This window comes from Canis lupus, chromosome 24, assembly GCF_048164855.1.
Source record: "Canis lupus baileyi chromosome 24, mCanLup2.hap1, whole genome shotgun sequence".
Lineage (NCBI taxonomy): Eukaryota > Metazoa > Chordata > Mammalia > Carnivora > Canidae > Canis > Canis lupus.
The window spans coordinates 52,720,262-52,739,219 of NC_132861.1; the positions used below are offsets into that span (position 1 = coordinate 52,720,262).

At 63.2% G+C, this 18,958-nt stretch overlaps 1 protein-coding gene across 14 annotated transcripts in view; it reads right to left on the reverse strand.

Moving 5' to 3' along the window:
- The window catches only part of PASK (PAS domain containing serine/threonine kinase), a 34,978-nt gene that overhangs the window by 5,090 nt on the left and 10,930 nt on the right, over positions 1-18,958 (reverse strand). For all 14 annotated transcript variants that reach the window (XR_012016870.1, XM_072797006.1, XM_072797005.1 and 11 more), the window contains 12 exons: positions 18,533-18,765; positions 17,846-18,016; positions 17,140-17,280; positions 16,546-16,680; positions 14,543-14,803; positions 12,362-12,530; positions 10,475-10,637; positions 6,047-7,647; positions 5,031-5,212; positions 4,624-4,791; positions 1,756-1,881; positions 1,510-1,644 (listed from right to left, as the gene is read on the reverse strand). Coding sequence is in view for 13 of the 14 variants with exons in the window: in XM_072797006.1 (XP_072653107.1) it covers positions 1,510-1,644; positions 1,756-1,881; positions 4,624-4,791; positions 5,031-5,212; positions 6,047-7,647; positions 10,475-10,637; positions 12,362-12,530; positions 14,543-14,803; positions 16,546-16,680; positions 17,140-17,280; positions 17,846-18,016; positions 18,533-18,765 (3,485 nt within the window). In the remaining variant the exon portion in view is untranslated. The remainder of the gene's footprint in view (positions 1-1,509; positions 1,645-1,755; positions 1,882-4,623; positions 4,792-5,030; positions 5,213-6,046; positions 7,648-10,474; positions 10,638-12,361; positions 12,531-14,542; positions 14,804-16,545; positions 16,681-17,139; positions 17,281-17,845; positions 18,017-18,532; positions 18,766-18,958) is intronic.

Below are 18,958 nucleotides of genomic sequence, written 5' to 3' on the forward strand. Positions count from 1 at the left end.
CTGTGCCCAGTTCATCAACTTACGATGAGTAAACAAAGGCGTATTTATGCACACACACCTGCAAACACACGCGTATCTGCGCACTCACATACACAGCCAGGCAGGCGCAGGTGCACACGGGTGCACTCGCGCTCACATGCATGTGCACACACGCGTATACGCCCACCGTACACGCGCACATTCGTGCCAGGGCCCAGCTGGGAACAGAAGCCGTGGGTTAATCTGAACTTGGGACGTTTCATTGAGGCTTATTACTTAGGAGCAAGGGGTTACCTACAAGGGAGAAGCCGGTGTCCGCAGGTCCCTCCCTGCCCTCGCCGCCTGAGCGGGCCCTGGCGACCGGGCGCCGGGAGGCAGGTCGCTGATGAGCGCACTGTACGTACGCACTGACCCATTCCTACACGCAATGGCACGTCCGTCTGTAAATTCACAGAAGGGGCTATGGATACGAAACTACGCAGCACGGGACACGCTGGTTACCAGATCGACGGCCCCAGAATGAACAACTGAAAGGCAGCAGCTTTTAGCAAGGGACTCTCATCGTCGTGCCGTACAGTCTGCTTGCCATGGAGATTCCAGAAACAAACGTCTGCCGCGCGTTCCAGCAGACGGGATGGGACCTCGCACCACAGCAAGAGGGCAGAGGGGACGGCCTCTGAGCAGAACCGCGACGCCTGACGCCTACAGGCCGGTGCCTGAGCCGCTGAATTTCAGGAACCCAACAGCTCCTGGAGTTTACAGCTCTGAGTACGAAACGTCCACGTATGGGGGCTGGCATTAGGAATGGCGTCCTCGCCAGGAAGCAGTCGGAGAGCAAATCTGGGAATAGCTCAGACCCCCTTCCCAGGGAGTTCTCCACGGTTTCCAGGGAGCGAGGAAGAGCGTAGGATGAAACCAGCACCTTCTCCTTCAAACTCAAAACAGGAGTGACTGTGTCCCCTCCACCCCTCCAGCCTCTGTCTCCCAGGGCGCCTTTCTGTTTGCTGATCACACTCTCATTCCAACGAAATGACAGGTGGACGAGATCAACACACACACAGACACGCAAGAGACCAAGACAAATACCGTGCATCCTGATACGTTAGTTAGCCGGACAGCACTCACCGTGGGCCGGTCACTGGGCCGCACACGCTGCTGCGAGGCCCTCCCGGACTTCACCCCAGCCCCTGCCCTCGTCACCCCACCATGATCCCTGCTCACAGACTAGCAGCGCCTTCCCGCTGAGAGACGGCAGCGCGCAGCCTCAAAGCCGCCCCGATGCCCGTGGTGGCTGAGGTTTGCACCTTGCGTGGACATTGTAGGAATATGAACACGCTTTCATCATTAACCAGACTTCCCCGGTCAGGCCAGGACGGCGTCTGGCCTCCCATGCGTATCTTAACATACAGCTTACTCTGTAAAATCCCAAGTCTGGAAGGCGAGACCGTAACTCGCAGGCAGAGCTTTGCAGCCTCGGGACCCCGTACCCGAGCCCCCGGTCTCCCCGGCGCGGCTCTCTGGGCTGCTCACCTGCCGGAAGATGTAACTCGCCAGGGGTTCGTCCAGACTGGGGTGACGGTCAATGAACGCGAAGAGGTCCAGGCCGGAGCCGTGCTTCTCCATCACCAGCTGAAAGAACCCTTGGTTCTCAAATACGTCCAACACCTGGAAAAGGACAGAGTGGGGTCTGGGCCTGCGGAGGTGCCTTCAGGACCACGTGCTCAACAACGTCCCGTGCGCGGTCGGGGCACCCGTCAACGAGGAACGGCACTCCACCTTGATGATGTTGGCGTGCTCCACCCTGGACAGAATGGCAATCTCTAAGGTGACTTTTCCAAGTTTGGGATCCTCGATCCAACAATCCTCCAGAACCTTCTCCTTCTTAATGAACTTCACCACCACCTACGAGGAAGGCAGAGGAGACAAGTCACTGCCAGCGAGCCTCCGGCGTCCCTTGCAAGGTGGCGCCCACTGCTGCCTCGCGCCGCAGACACAGCCTCCCCGCAGACCACCCCTGAGCCCGCGGCGGGGGAGAGGAAACCCAGGGGGCCCCGTCCACACGCGCACCAGGGACGGAGAGGCCAGCAAGCGGGCGGCAGGGCGTGGCGGAGAAGACTGGAGCTGAGGGGCCGCAAAACCCCGTCACCCCCTTTCACCGCAAGGGCTGGTGCCCCACAGAGGACATCTAAGAGGAGGCCCGAGGACTGGAAGACACACAAGGCCGTGCCCCATGGACACAAACAGAGGCCCCATCACCCCACGGGACGACCGGGAGTGTCACAGGGGATACGCCGTGCTCAGGGAGGCGAGCGCTTGCTACGTCGGGGGCACACGTGGCCGAGGGGCACACGCTGAGCCGGGACGCAGGCCAGGCCCACCCCACGCTTCAGCGGGAGACCCGACCGGGCGACCCGCGAGCCCCGCCTGGTGAGCATGTCATCTGCAGGGGGACGGCGCACAGCCTGCCCCGTGGGTCAGGAGGGCAGGGCGGAGGGGTGGGGGGCTCCCCGTGAAGGGAGGGCAGGGAGGAGCCCGACGGAGGGTGGAGGGGCACAGGCTTCGCGCCAGCCATCAGTGGTGACATCGTACGACAGAGGGCCCCGTGCTTCCACAGGCCGGAGACACGTGAGAGGAGGCAAGAGGCCGAGGGCACCAAGGCCGAGGTCCTGGCGCCCGTCCCCACGGCCAGGTGGGGGACACGGAGGCTGCGGCCGGAGGCAGGGGGCCTGCCGCCCGTCCCACTGCGGGGAGGAGACAGAGCTGCTGCCGACCGCGGGCCTCGAGAAAGGTAAGAGCGAGAGGGAAGGAAACGGGTTAACAAAGAATAAACTCTCTTCGGGTAAAGAAAACGTCCACACTGAGGTCAGAGTCCTAGCAAGCGTCAAGCGAGGGTGCAGAACACACGGGGACACGTCCTGGGGATGCTCCTGAAGTCCAAAGATGACAAGGGAAAAACCCAGAAAGAGGAAGACATCAGATTGCTCTTCAAAAGCACGTAGAGGACGGCAGAGCCGGGGCCCAGGCGCTCGGGAGAAGCGGCGCGGACGGCCACGGCCCGCGGGCACGGCCACCCGTCGGAACACGTGGGAGGACCGGCGCATGACACCCGCACCTCCTTCCTGGGGTCGGTAACCAGAGTGCAGCCCACGAAAACCGGACACGGAAGCCATGCCGATCCCAGAGACGGCGAACGAGACTCGCTCCCCGAGAGCCACACAACACGCCGAGGGAGACGTGAAGGCGTCGCGCCGGGAAGGACGCCCAGGTCGTGCGTCACCAGAACTGCTCTGTGACGGTGGCCGTGCCGACCGCCCCCGCGGCCGCCCCCTCCCGGGCCCGGGTCCTGCAGGCCGCTCTGGGGTCGCTGGCCGGGCCGTGCTGAAGGCGCAAGGAGGCTGTGCTGCTTTTCAAACCCGGAGGAGAGAGAGCTCCGGGCCTCCTTGCTCCTCCCTTTGCGTCTAGCGGGTTCCCGATCCACCTCACAGACGCGGAGGCAGCAGCGGAGCCCCGAGAACTAAGCCCCTGTGAACCCAGCAAGAGCAGCAGAGCCACGGCCTCCGGGAGGCGGCCACAGCGGCGCAGAAGCCGCGCCTCAAGGTGCCGGTACCTGGTAACAGCCCAACGCAAACGCAGCAAGATGAACCCGCAGAAGATGCAAGGAAACAAAACAAACGTGATTAATAAAACACGATTCTTCGACAAGTCGAGCGACGACAACACAGGGTGACCCTAGAGTCGGGGCGGCCGGGAAACAGGGACAACTGCGGACATATCGTCACACGTGCTGATGCGCAGAAACGCTGCTAACTCTGCAGGCACCGTGAACCCCTGAAACACCGGCCAAAACACCCCCAAAAACCAGAAAACCAAAAAACAGATGTCACAAAATGTAAGTGAAAAAAGACATCCCAAGTAAAAATACCAGCAAACCAAACTCAGCCGTGCGTCGGAGGAACACCATGACGTGACCCAGGAGTGGTTCTGTGGGCAGACGTCGTGCTGTTCCCTCCATCAGCAAAGGGAACGAGGGCACGATCGTCTCAACAGGTGCCGCACAGGCGTCCGGCGGAGTCAACACTGTGCTTCCAAGGACGCCTCCGGGAGCCGAGGACACAGCGGCGCCGCTGCGGGTCTCCACCCGGAACAGAGCGCAGGAGCCGGGGCGGGAGCCAGGGGGGCAGGAGCCAGGGGGGCCGGAGCGTGCCAGCTCCTCTGTGCAGGGGCCCAGCCGGTTCCCTGCAGGACAGCGGCCACCAAGCCCCCGGGAACCCTGCGGGCCGGGACGGCGATGGCCCTGATGCGACACAGGAATGGGGCACAGCTGCGAGAGCCGCGGGGAGCGCGGGGAAGCCGGAGGCGTCGAAGGCCTGCGCAGGGCCACGCGGGACCGTCACCATGTCAATTCCTCGGTCACAGAACGCTCGGTGACGAGCGCAGCCCCAGCAGGACCCGGGGGGCGGGGGGCAGCAGACTCTAGGGCTGCATCAGGGTGGCCACGAGCCCGGGACCCAGGCGGTGCACCCGACCCGGGCAGGACCCCATGGTGCTTCCTGGGACCCCCCTGTCCCGCGGCGCCCGCAGAGCTCCCACGCAAAGGCACTGATGCCACGGCTGTGTCAGGGCCGCGGCCCGGAGCCAACGTACCTCCTTGTTGGCCTCCTTATCCACCGCCGTCCAGACGAAGCCGAAGGCCCCGCTGCCCAGCGGGCTCAGCGTGAGGTACTTGTGGGAGTACGCGCCCTCGCAGGCCGCCTGCCCCTCCAGCTCCACGGCCCTGGGGGCGTTGTCGAACCAGGGCTTGCTTCTCAGACCCTGGGGACGGGGACGGAGGGGCCTGAGGGACCACGCGCGACCAAAGGAAAGGAGGCAGCCGCAGGCAGACTCGTGTCACCGGGTCCCCCGCGCCCCCTGCGCCCCGCTGCGCTCCACGTGGGCCCAAGTGGCCCACCCGCCGACACCCCGCCCGCACGTGAGGCCGTCGCAGCAGAAGGCCCAGCCCAGAGGCAGCACAGAGGAGGGTGGGTGCAGGGCGGCAGCCGGCAGGCACCCACCTCCCCGACGCTGGAGCCGGAGGCCTCCCACACGGAGTGGCTGGAGCCGGGCAGGCTGGCCAGCAGCAGGCGGGCGCGCGTGGCCGAGTCCTGGGGGCCGTGCAGCAGGTCTTTGACGAGCCAGCAGCAGAACAGGGTCGCTGCGCCCTGGAGCTCCACGCGCTTCACCTCAAACTGCACACCTGGGAGGGGCGGGAGGGAGGGGAGGTCGGCATGACGCTTCCCAGGGAAGGACGCACACTCCCTGCGTGGGGCGGGAGGGGGAAAGGCCTGGAAGCCCGCCTCAACCCCCGCCCACCCGCCCACCCCGCCGCCTCGGCGCCGGCTGCCAGGAGTGCGCGTGGCTCGGGCACAACCATGCTCAAGGACGCACGTGCGTACGTGTGTCTACACGGCCTCTGGGGCAGACGCCGAAGCAAGTGGGGTTATCCTTAGAGGGCGAGTACAGGTGACCTGAGGTCCCTGTGTTGGCACTTCTGCTGTTTCTACAGACAACACCGAGTACGGGCATCGCTTTCCAAAGCTGAGGAAAAAGCCTTAGTCGTCAACACTATGAATCAGCAGCAAGGAAACAGCTGGCCGACGTGACTCGGACCCGCTAAGACGTCAGGAAAATAGGAAAGGACGACAAAGATAATCAGCCCCCAAGGGGCCCCTGACGCCGTCCTAGAGCGGAGCCGCCACCAGCAGCCTGAGCCCCAGCAGCCCATGCGGGGTGTCCACGGAGGCCTGGGCGGGGGATTCCGTCCCGGGATGCACACAGCGGCTTCCAGGGAGGGATGCAAGGCAGCCGGGACCTCAGTCCACCCTCCCCAGGCACCGGCACTCACAACCCTGACTTTCAAGAGAGGACTTATCACTACAGCTCCCTTAACACTTCTGCCAAAACCATTCGTGGGGGGTGGGGAGGGTACAGCCCCGTCAGACCCCAGGACCGGGAGGCCCTGCACCCGGCCACGCTGCGCTCCAGCCCAGCCACCCGTGGGCGCAACAGGGCACCGCCGCCCGGCACGTACTCAGCTGCGCTCCGTCCCGGTGGTAGCAGCTGCCGGCGTAGGTCCCCTCCTGGATCCCGTGCTGCGTGCACATGTCCCCGGGTGCCACCAGGCTGTCGTCTCTCACAGGCGTGGAGGTGACCTGGAAACTCAGCCTGGGCTCCTCTGACGGGCACACGTCCACGGGGCCAGCCTCCGGCGCGGGAAGCACGCACGGTGAGCTCTCTCTGCTGCGCCCTCCCCCGCGCTCAGAGGACTCCAGACAGGTCTCCGAGAGCTCCACTCGATCGGGCCCCAGACGGCTCTCGTGAAACTGCCGAGCCTCCCCGAGATGCAAGCACGTGCCGGTCAGGAGCAACAGCTCCCTATCATCCAGAACATCCGGCCTCCGTCCGTGCAGACCACTCACGTCCACATCGGAGCCCGCCGGCGAGGGGGAGGGCGTGCCTACAAGCTCGGACGCAGCGCAGGAACAGGTGGACGAAGTTCCATCTGCCCACTCACTGAAACGCAGTTCCTTGAGGTTCCAGGAGAAGGAATTCCCATCGGCCTCCTGGGCCTGCACTGCGTCCAGGACCCCGGGGAGGTCTGTGGCCAGGGCATAGTAGGCGGAGGAGCTGCCCACGCGGCTGCAGAAGTCCCTGCCTCCCGGGTCACACAACGACACGGGGGGCGGGAGCGGGGGGTGCTCTGCTGAGGCCAGCTCGCTGTAAGAGACACCCAGGGGCCCCACAAAGCTCAGTCTGGGCAGCTGCTCCCTAAGCAAGCACGTCTGTATCTCCTCTCGGTCATTCTCCACAGCCACCCAGGGCTCATCCAGCGTCGGCGTTGAGAACAGGAGTCGCGCTGTCCCAGGCGGGCTTCCTGGCTGCGTGCTCTGCTCGCCCCCATACCCAGGGTAGGGCATCGGGAGCCCCTCCGCTGCCAGCTGGCCCACGGCACGGGGCTTGGGCATGACGGAATCAGCCCGACGGTTGGAACTGCTGGCACTGCTCAACCCTGTCCACTCTAGCTGAGCCTCCTGATAGAGGCCACACAGTTCAGCGTTTCTACTCCTGCCCTCAGCTAGAGCTGGGGTCTCAGGTCCTCCCTGGGAAGCAAACATCCATGTGACCACTGGGTCACACCTGCTTCTTCCCACAAGGTCCTGTCTGAGGCTCTCTGGAGCTGCAGGTTCCTCTTGCCCCAAGAGAGTGTTCCACTGGTCCTTGGGCGATGACTGCTGGTTATGGGCTGGTGGGCTTCTTCCTGGGATGTCTCGCTGGTCCTCAGGTGATGACCATCCCTGAGCTGGTGGGCTTCCTCCTGGGATGTCCTGCTGGTCCCTGGGTGACGACTGTTGTCTCTGGGCTGGTGGGCTTCCTCCTGGGATGTCTCGCTGGTCCCCGGGTGACGACTGTTGTCTCTGGGCTGGTGGGCTTCCATCTGGGATGTCCTGCTGGTCCTTGGGCGACGACTGTTGTCTCTGGGCTGGTGGGCTTCCATCTGGGATGTCTCGCTGGTCCTCAGGTGACGACTGTGGTCTATGGGCTGGTGGGCTTCCTCCTGGGATGTCTTGCTGGTCCTTGGGCGACGACTGTTGTCTATGGGCTGATGAGCTTCCTTTTGGGATGTTTTCCACTCTGAGGATTGCAAAATGGATAACGTAGTTACTTACGGACCACGGAAGAATAAAAGGAGAGATCACATGGATACCCCTCTATTAGAGGTGAGTACAAAGCATTTAACACCATAAACTGTGACCACCTCACAGATGAATCCTCATTTACCAATGATTTAGCAAAGATGACGCTGAGCGCCCAGGACCATACGCTCAGGGCTCTGATCAGTCTCATTTCACAGCGAGTGGGGCTTCCTGACAGCGTGCAGCCAGCCTCGACCCACTCACAAGGTGCCCTGGGGAGGTGTGGGAACAAAGGAGAGAGATTTGAGCGTTCTGTGCACCGGGCAATGTTGACCTGCGACTGGCTACAGATGCCATCGGGAGTCACAGCCGACAGGAAACAGAAGCTGGCACAGGGAGGCGGCCACGGAGGGGAGGGGGTGCTAACTGGTTCCTAAGAGCCGATGTGATCCCACAAGCATGATGAGCATGGAGGCCACTGAGGAAGAGGCGACCTCAGAGCCCAAGGGCGACGGCAGAGCCAAGGGCCCTGGGTGGAGACCCCACCCCTGCAGCTGGTGGGTCACTGTGGCCCCACCAGACATTGCTGCTGAGCTCCAGCCTGGGGGCAGCCCCAGGCCTGACGCCAGCACCAAGACCAACAGAACGTAGCTGTGCCCTGCCTCGCTGGGGGCGGACGTGCCGGTGATCTGCTAACATTATACCAGAGGTCTGTAAGGAGGCACAAGGGAGGACCCAGCACAAGGACAGGTTCCACAGAGGGAGCTGTGAGTGGGGCTCTGAGGAACAGCAGCAGTTCCCTGGGGACACTGCAGGGCGGGACAAGGGTGTGTAAAGGCCAAGGTCATCTACGTCTCACTACATGGATCTCTATCCATCCACCCCAAGCCAAGAGACCAGCCCTGTGCCAGCCCCCAGGGAACAGAAAGGTCTCAATCCCCTTTCTAAGCAGTGTGGCCAACCCCTCCAAGGTGGGCAAACAGGGTCAGGCCCCAGGGGAGTGCAGGCAACTCCTCCAGGGTGGGCACTCGGGGTCAGGCCCAGGGCCAGGGTAAGGCAATCTTCCAATGTGGGCGTGTGGGGTCGGGCCAGGGCAGCACTGCACCCGCATCCCATCCCTCACGTCCCCAGCAGCCAGGTGTCGCAGGGTCACTAAATTCTGGCCACGGTAAAGTGAGGAAGTGGTAAGTAGGCTTCTGAGAGAGCGTTTAAGTACAGGGGAGGCTCCTCTCCTCCCTCCTGCCCTCCTCTCAACTGCCCAAGCTGGCACCCGGCAGGCCCCCAGCAGGGGAGCCATGGGAACCAGAGACGCCCACCAGCTTGGCTCAGGGGTGCTTCACTCAAGGTCACAACACCTGATCTACAGTCTAACGACCCACTTGGCTTCATTATCAACTGGCCATAAGCCCGAGTAAGGCTGAGCTCCCAGGGCTCCTGGGACAAGTGGGAGGATCAGGAGCCAGCACCACCCCAGGCCCCCGGACACAGGACACTCCCTCCGTCATGCCTTCCCACCTCCCCATCTCACTGAGTCAGCTCATTTTCTGCTAAAGGGTATTTCTTAGGGATGAGCCCTCAAGTCTTTGCAATGTTTGTTGAGTGAGTGATGAGCGGGAAAGCAAGGGGATGAGCGACTAACGAGAGAATGAATGAGTCAGTAAGTAAACGAGCGAGTGCCGAGTGAGTGAATGAAGGAGGGAGTAAGTGAAGGAGTGAATGAATGAGTGTATGAGTGAGCATATAAGCGAGGGGTGAGGGGGATCCCCGGGTGGCTCAGTGGTTTGGCGCCTGCCTTCAGCCTCCGGGGTCCCGGGATCGAGTCCCACATCGGGCTCTTTGAAGGCGGCCTGCTTCTCCCTCTGCCTGTGTCTCTGCCTCTCTCTCTCTCTCTCTCTCTCTCTGTCTCTCAGGAATAAATAAATGAAATCTTTAAAAAGAAAAAAAAAGGGGGGAAGGGGTGAATGAGAGAGGGAGTGAATGAGTCAATGAGGGAGTGAATACAGGAATGAGTGTGTGCCTGCATGAGTGAGGGAGTGAATGAGCGTGTGCGGAAGTGAGCGAGTGAAGCAGCACAGTCACGGCTCCTGACCGGGGCGCTGGGCTGGCGCTAGAACTCGAACGCACCACATCCCATCTGAGAGCCGCCAGGAGCCCGGCCGGGACCCCCAGCCCCGAGCCTCGCAGGGCTCCCTCCAGGGAGGCACCGGGACTGTCATTTTTTACTGTTACGCTGCTGCACTTGGGGAAGAAAAATGCACATATTCAGGTATATTTTTTAAATAATTTCAAGAAAACTGAAGAACATAACAACATGGAGAAATCTCACAAACTGATGAGCAAAAGGAGCCAGACATAAGGGACCGCCCAAGTCAAGTTCAAGGACAGGCCCCCCTCCCCCTGACCCCCGTGCTGCCCTGGGGCCCGGAGGGCACGGGCGACAAGGACCACGGGCTGCACGCACACCCGAGGCTCGGCGGGCCCGCGGGGACCATGCGACCCAACCAGGGGTGAGCGAGGAGCCTCCTCTCGGCTCCCCTGCCATTTCCACGTTTTCCAGTGTGAACCTGCTCTACTCTCAAGACAATACTTTGTCATTCAAAAATGCACAAAGGAAACGAATACAAATGATTTTTAACGCGGGAAGGTTGGGCTTCCAGCAGTTCCCTGGAGCCCCCGTTTCCTGGCCCACAGGACGGGCACCAGGGCAGGGCACGCGGGAGGCGAGGCGCCCCGCAGGGGCCCAATGGCCGGATGGCAGCGCCCCAGCTTCGGCACCGGGACTCGCAGGTGCTCAGGGGCCCACCGCGCCTCCCTCCACGACTTACCCCAGAGTCGGAGTCGGCAGACGCGGGAGGGAAGGGGGGAGGCGGTCTCCAGGATCCGCAGCGGCCTGGGTGCCCACGACGGCTTCCGGGGCCCCCCCTCGCTCCGGGGCCTTGCCCTGCGGCTGAACGCGGTCTCCGGCGAGCGTGCCGCCAGCCCTTGGACCTGGCCGGGACAGCAGGAGAGGTGGGTCCCGACCGCGGCACACCGCCCAGCGGGCCTCCTCCCCTCCTGGGACCCCATCCCAGAAACCCCGCCAGCCGCTGTCCACGGGGCCCGGGGCCACCCACCCCCCGCCACCCCGCAGCCCCCGCCCGCCCCTGCTGCGTCCCGGCCCCGGCTCCAGCCACAGCCGCAGGGGCCCACGAACACGGGCGCCGGCGCAAGTGCCTCCCCAGGGCTCTGCTCCCACTCTGGGTAAAAACCAAAGTCCCCGCCGTGACTCCCACAGCCCTGCGGCCCAACTCCTGACACCCTCGCCGGGGCCCCTGGGGAGAGGCCATGGCCACACCTGGAACTCCTCCCTGTGCCCGGAACGCCGCTCCTGCCTCCTCGGTGCTTCACGGAGAGCCACCTCCCCAAGGGGCCCTCCCCGGCCGGCGGGCCCTGACACCCCACGTCCCCCCACTTTGCTTCTCCGCACCTATGCTCGCGTGTCACCGCCCCCCCTACTGGCTCTGGGGCGGGCACTCAGCAGGGTGACCGCGTGGGAGCCGGGAGCCTGCCCCTTCAGGGCCCTCAGAAAGAACCCCCGCCCTGGCCGGGGGCAGGTGCCCACCTTTCCAACGGGCATTTGCACCACCGCAAACAAGCACTCATCCCCACGAACCCACTGCCAAGGATTCACCCTGAGGGGACACAACTCTCATCGCTGCCCCCTCCCCGCCGTTTCCTACAAAGAACATGCATTAAACACGCACACGGACGGAAGAACCTGGAATCCTGGGTAAAGAGGAAGGGGAATGTGACCTAGTGCTGGAGAAAGAGCCAGGAAAAGGGAGAGTCACCCAGACCGGGCGCAGGAAGCTCCGCCGAGAACGCCGGTCGCCGAAGCGCATCAGAGCCCCGCGAGGCACCCTTTAAAACAGAACGCCACAGCCCGACCTCTAAGGCCCCCACTGCGACCCGCTGGGGGGAGGAAATCTCCCGCAGAGCCCGGGAAGTTGAGCGCCGCCCTCTTCCCGTCAATGACTGTCAAACCCAGGGAGGTGTGCAAACAGCAAGTCCGCCTTCTGGTGACCGCACAGGGCCGGGACAGCCCCCGAGACACGCGATGGCTGATGCTTGCCGCTCCCCAGCTGCCCCTCCCACAGGAGAGCAGAGACCGGGCCGCAAGGGCTGCAAGGTCAGCATCAGCCCCGCTGGGCGAGGACTACGGGTGGGGGGGCGAGCGGGGAGCACTCCCGAGGCAGAACCGGGAGCAGCTCCTCCTCGCTCCTTGTCCACAGAAAGGCGAGCAGCAAGGGGGGGCCAGGCGGCCCCAGTGTCTTCCCAGGAGCACAGCCACCAGCCCTGCGGCCCTGTGGCCCGGGGCTCCGAAGCCACCGCGGGACCCTTGAGGGCAGGAGCTGTGCGCCCACAGTCTTCACACACCTGGCACCTGGGACGCTCACGTGCTGGGGACATGGAATACTATTAAATGCTAAGTTAAAAGGTGGAAAAACATGATGAGCACGTATCGCTAGGACGGTTTAACTTAGGGGTTACTGGGATAGGCTACATAAGGCCACACACATCGACTGGCCAACAAGTGACTTGTGTCTTTGATACAGGCACCTGGTGACAAGAAAGCCCCCGGGAGCCTCTCTGTGCTCCCAGGCGTCCCATCCCCTCGCCCCGAGGCAGGGGGCTGCCTGTGCGGTGCACCTGGGAGAGGAGGCGGGGCTTACCTGAGGCCGTGCCAGCCAGGTTCTGGCCCTGCCAGGGGCCCGCACTTGTCTCCCCGGGCCCGCTCTGGGTGCCGATATCCAAGCGTTCGGCCAGGTCTGGCAGTGGTAAGGAACCGTCACACACAAGGTCCATGTAGTGGTAGAAGCCGGGGATCAGGAAAGTGATGTTCTAGAAAGCAGACAGTGGAGAGGGTGCACGCTGACCCACAGGGCCGTCCCCCCATCTGATCTGGGGAGATGATGAAAACAACGTGAGCAAGTATCTGCACGAGGTTAGCAAAGACTCCAGCTCTTACTCCTTTCCACTGAGCCACAAAGCCCCTCTGACACTCAATGTGGAATTCATGATTTTTTCCATTTTCTTATGAAAGAAACAAAATTAACGACCCTGATGCTATTTATACCAACACCTCCGTGTCTTCCAAGCAGATGTCTGGCCTTGGCCCCATGTTGCCCTTAGGCCTGAAAGCCACGTTTGCAAACCTCACCTTCCACGGCTCACAGGCAGTGACAGGTGCCCAGTGCAGGGGCAAGAGGTCCTCGGCACATGAAATCGGCCCCTGGGGCCCAGCAGGCGCCTCAGCACGAGGGTCCCAGGCCCACAGCCGCAAGGACTCGCGCTTTCTCTGAACCCACGTGCGAGCCCTTCTCCCGGACGGTGCCCGCAGCCGTGTGAATCCAGAACACAGTCCAACGTCGGAGGCAGGGCGCCTCCACCCCACAGACTCTCTAAAAGGGCCCGTGCCCCCAACATTCCTGCAGGAATCACTTGTCCACAAATCACACTAAGGACGTTTTCATTAACTTCAATCAGAGCTTGCCTTCATTTAACTAAATCTTAGCGTATCTGCTCATTACTATTTCAGAGAGAGACTTGTTTTTGGAGCCTCAAAAGAGGTTAAATGTCGGGCAGCCCGGTTTAGCGCCGCCTTCCGCCCAGGGCGTGACCCCGGGTCCCAGGATCGAGTCCTGCGACGGGCTCCCTGCATGGAGCCTGCTTCTCCCTCTGCCTGTGTCTCTGCCTCTCTCTCTCTCTCCGACTCTCAATAATAAATAAATATAATCTTTAAAAAAAAAAAAAAAAAAAAAGGAGGTTGTCACTGGGTCTGGGGTCAGCCCCACTGAGAATGACAAGAGGGGACTCTCCCTCCACGTGCAGCAGCCCATGGGGAACAGGGCGCCCAGTGAAAGGCTGCAGGCACTGAAGAGTCAAGCCGGCCGGGCGCACGGGCACAGGGGTCGCTGGGCGTCAACGTCGACGCAGCACGCAGCGGCCTCTCCTTCCCCCGTGTGCCCCTCCCAGGACCCAGGAGGACCCTGGGACCATCCCAGGAGGGGCACACCACGGCTGCCCTTGGAGCTTGGCCCTCAAGTGACACACAGGGGCTCCCGACACCAGCCCCAGCCACACTCCCGGCCAGCCAGACATGTGAGCGGACGCGGCCCGGGAGGACGCCAGCCCTGGAGGACACCACACGGAGCCCAATGAGCCATCCTGCTACACTCAGCCCAAAGGGCCCATCTGTGACCTAAATACAAGATTGTTCTGTCTCAGGCACCAGGCCTATGGTGCTTTGCAGCAAGATACCGACAGCTCTGGCTCGGCAGTCTCAGATACAAACAGGGCAATCGACGCCCCGGACGGGCCTGCCTCCTGCTGTGAAGACCCCACCCACCCACCCACCCCCCATATTCAAGAAGTTCAGAGAAAGCTCACGCCAAGGAAGAAGTTTATACAAACACCCCCCGGACCCCGACCACACCTCAGGCCCTCCCATGATGGCCCCTAGCGCAGAGGTGTGGACAAGCCCCCACCTCTGGGTGCAGAACAAATCTGCACGGTTGTGACGTACACACTCATCCGACACCTAAGACCAGACCTTGTTCAGAACAGGTTTCCAGGCCCCAGGCCCCTCCTGGGACAGCACACAGACGAGGCTCTGGAGACAGTCCCAGGGTAGGGGTGGGGGGTGGGGTTGGGGGGTCACTGAGTGCTCAGTGGGGGGTCCTGAGAAGCGAGAGCCCGTAGTGAGAATGGCACCCAGCATCCCCCTGGGGAAAGCCAGCGGGCCAGACCAGGAGACAGGGAGGTACCAGGCCTGCGACAGGCACACGTCCTCACTGCGAAAATGGACCGGACCCCGCAGGGGAGCGCAGTCCGGCCGCCCAGGGAGGACCCACCTTGCCCAGGAGCTCCGTCCTCCCGTAACCAAACAGCATCAGTGCAAAGCTGTGGTTGATGCCGTAGATGGTGCCGTCGGGCAGGAGGGTGATGAGGCCGCTGATGGTGGAGAACACCCAGACGGATGCCGAGTAACTGCACTCGGGGACTGCCCTGCTGCCTCCCACCGCCTCACCGCCACACTCAGATTTCAGTTTTAAGCTCAGCGGGAAGGTGGTGCCATCTTTGGCTCTCCCGACAGACCTCTGGATCTTGAGATTCTGGAAGAAACACACGCTACTGAGCCGACGGCAGCATCTCACGCGGCCCAAGCCCTGAATCTTTGTAGCTTTAGACTTGAGCCCACCCACGCGTCCCAGGGAGCGTGCCCGGACCCCCTCACTCCCCACACGGCTCCTCCTGCACCAATCTCCCTGCACCCCACCTGTGCCCCAGGGAAAGCAGAGCCCTGGAGAGGAGCTGTGTCCGGGGGGAGCCAGCCTAGGAGCTGCTCCCCACTCCACAAGGGCCTGAGGGCCGCACACACCAGGGCAACCAAGAAATGTGCAAGGTGTGTGTGCCCACCCTGCAGGGAGGGAGGGCCAGCATGTTTCTCCCCCACCTCTGCCTTGGGCCCCACCTCCACGGAGGTCCCCAGCCCCCAGCCTGCGGGCCAGTGGCTTCCTGCTGTTGCCGACCTCTGGGTGGCCTGGCCATGCCCCATCTGCCTCCTCAGCACCTCCATCACCCAAAAAACCACATCCTTGCCCTATTTCCCTGCCTTAAATACCTGGATTGGATCTGATTCCGAGTAAGTCGTGACCAAGGCAGCATCCTAACCAAAGGCGTTGAGATGGCACGCCAGCCCAAGGTTGTGTGTCAACCCCCTCCCCCAATCCCATCTGCCCCTTTTAGGGTCTACCCTGGGGGACAGGAGATCAGAAGGGGCCCCTGGGCGGGGGTGGCCCTGAAGGCAGGGGAGCTTGCACTCCACCAGCACCGCGCCCCGGATACGGCCGGGACTCAAAGACACCAGGCTCCCCACACCAAGTCCCAGGGGTCCTACGAGGAAGAGGGTGCAGAGTCTGTCTCCGCTTGCTGCTGGGGTGTCCGGAGCCCCCGTTCGGGGCCATCACAAATGTGCTGCTGAGAACACACTCACATGTGCCTCCTGGCACACACCTCCCTTGGAAGAAGAGACCCTAGGGTGGGTCTGAGGTTTGCCTACGTTCAGAGGGAGCAGACGCTGCCGCACAGGCTCCCAGAGCGGTTGTGCCAACGGATGCTCCCACCAGCTTGGGGACAGAGAAAAGGACATAGAGACAATGAGCTCGGGGGCCTCGGGGGCTCCAGGTGAGCTACAATGCTTAAAAGTGGCAGATGAGCAGCTCAGAGGACGGGCTTGGCCTCAGCCCAGCCAGAGAACCAGGGAGCGTCTCTGGACATCCCAAAAGAATCTCGAATGCCCTCTCAGCAGATGATTTGGGCAAAAATCAACCGTCTAGTCTGATTTTGCAGGGTCACCGGGGTGTGACATCAGCTGGATTCACCGCAAGTGGGCCACGCGTGTGAAGGCTGCACACTAGTAGGCAATGGGGCACCAGGAGGCTGGGAACCTCCGCCCACCAACCTCAAGCCCCCAGGCCCCCAGCGCTGCCAGCCCTCCGCCAGCTGCCTGTCACCCTGCCTGCAGGGGGCACCTGCCCTCAGCTGTCCTCCTGCCCTTCAAGACCCCCAGACCTCTCAGTAAAGAGACATCCCGCAGGCAACGCCCGCTCCAGGCTCCAGGGGGAGGAGCGAGCAGACGGGGTGGCCGGGTGGAGAGCCGCACAGGCTCCGACCCAAGGTCAAGGCTTCGGAGCCCAGACAGCAGTGAGTGGACGGGTCCACTGTGCACGCACGCTCCTGCCGCCAGGATCACCGGCCTAAGAACCCAGCGGGCACCAAATGAGCAGACATCAGCGGCCACGGGGCCCTAGGCACAGCGGCGAGGTGTGGTGGTCAGGGGTCCTCGGGGGCCTACCTGTGGGACGGGCTCGCCGGGCGGGGGCAGCTGCACAGAAGGGATCAGGTCTGTGACGCGCTGCCCGAGCACCTCCTCGCTGGACACGAACCCATGCAGGAGAGCAAAGGGGCTGTCGCACGACGTGATGGTTCCCTGGGAGAAAAACCCAGCATTTTTAAGCATCGCAATAAAAACCTCTGTCACTTCTGCTGCAAACATCATTGAACGCCAAGCCTTCAGGCCGCAAGCAAGGCCGTCAGCAGCGCTCCTCGGGCAGAAGTGCAAGTGGCGGGCACGCTCCTGAGGTCATCACCTCCTGCGGCCGGAGGCATCCAGATTATCGATTTCTCAAAGCCTCCTGCGAAGCCCGGCAGCCCCCGCTCCAATGGCTCTACACGTGCTACTCTGCTGATGCCCTAAAACAATCCTAGGAGCGGCTCGGTCACATCCCAGCTTTCGATGGGAGACTGCAGTCCTCGCCCAGCTGCACACATGGGGAGGGGGTACAGCGGGGGGGGCCTCTGACAGCCCTGAAGGCAAGAGGCGGGCGAGGGGCGCTGGGAGAGGCGACACACGGTCAGCTCCCTGCGGCTGGACACCAGAGGCACTCACGTCGCTTTGGAAGGTGACCCAGGCCGACACCCGCTCCACAGGCTCCAGCACGACCACGCAGCACGGGCCGCGCTCCTGCTTCACCTTCTTCATCCACACGGACACCGGGATCTTCTCCCCGCCACGGCTCACGACATCCACCTGCGGGAACGCACAGCCTCGCACCCGGCCCTCCGCGGAGCCCAGGCCACCCACCTCGCGTGGGACCTCCGTCTCTGAGCGGACGTTCCTCAGAAGAGAGGGCGTTTTCATCAGCTTCCTCGGGGAGGGGGGAGGGTGGGGGGGGCACGTGTCATTTCTTCAGGAAACAGACACCAAACTGGGATGAATCCTGCATTTTCGTCCTCACTATCGCCAGTCCCTCGGACAGGTGGCTTTCGGAAGCAGCAGGCACATCGAACCCCCTTCGGTGCCTGGGCTGAGGGCTCGGCATCTAACACGCAGCTCAATCCGCCAACATCCCAGCTGGCGGTCACACAGGGAGGACCACAGGGAGGACCACCACCCCGGGAGACCCTGCCAGCCCTGCCAGCCCTGCCGGCCCGCGGGGGGAACGCCGAACACAGGAGATTCAGGGGTGCCGAGCATAAGACCAGAGCAGACCCGCAGCGCCCCGCGCCCGGCCAGCACCCACCCACGGCCGCGCTCCTCCTCCCACGCCCGCACGGAGGGAGGCCCCGGGGCAGCCCGAGAGCCCGGCGCTCACCACGGTGCCGAACACGACTGCGGCGCGGCCGTCGGCCTCCACGTGCTCCTCGCTGAGGGCCTTCGCCACGTCGGAGTCCGGCTTCAGGAAGAACCGCGTGAGCCGCTGGCCGATCAGGGCGTGGCTGCTGTGCCCCAGGAGCTGGCACGCCTTGTCGTTGGCAACCAGGATCTGGGGCGCAGAGAGGAGAGGACGGAGCATCACCAGCAGCGAGGAGGGCACGGCCCAGAGCCCCCTCCTCCGCGGCCTGCGGTTGGCGGGTCCTAACCCCCGGGAAGGAGAAACGCCTGCGCCGCAACTGAACCGGCCTGTCCTTTGGCCGCCGAGACGAGCCCCACAACGTCAGGACACGGAAGCCACGGGGATGGACAGCACCCGGCCACCTGGCCACGCGGCCCTGCGTGGCCCCGCGCACGTAAACGCCCATCCCGCCCATCAGCCCTCGGCCGTGAGTACCCGGCCCTCCCGGTGGAGCCGAGGCCCCGGCAAGCACAGGGGAGCGACCGTATCCCTGTCCCGATCCTCTGCCTTGATGCCAGGAGCCCATGTGTTCTGCGAGATTCGGACGCAGGCCTCTTTGCTACTATGCGGGGGGAACCAGATGCTTCTCTGACCGCACCACACGCCCACAAACTCTCCCGTCTGAGGTTACGGGCTCACGGCAGGGTCACGACCCCAAGCAAATACCTCTGTGGTCTTGGCGTCCACGGTGAAAACGGCCTTGTTCGGGTTGCACACAAGGGCAGGGAGCAGGGGCGTGGACCACCCCGAGGACAAGCCCCGCAGCAGCGAGCAGCAGGACATGCTGCCCAGGGACCCGGCCGCTTCCGTCTGCTCGGGCGCCACCAGGCAGTGTAGTTTGCTCGTGCAGATGTTCTGGGCGGCCAGGGACGACAGGCAGTAGGCGCTCCATCTGTCCTCTGGGAAGAAAAGCCGCGGCTCTGGGCCCCACAAGGCTGCCGAGAGCTCGCGTCTCACACACACGCAGCCCTGCTCTCAACGCCTGCACAGGGTCCCAGGCTCACGTCAGCCGGCAGGGCGCGCTCGGCGTGCGTCCAGCACCCCCGGCCCGTCCAGCCACACGGACTCCCGGCCCACAGCAGACGCACGGCC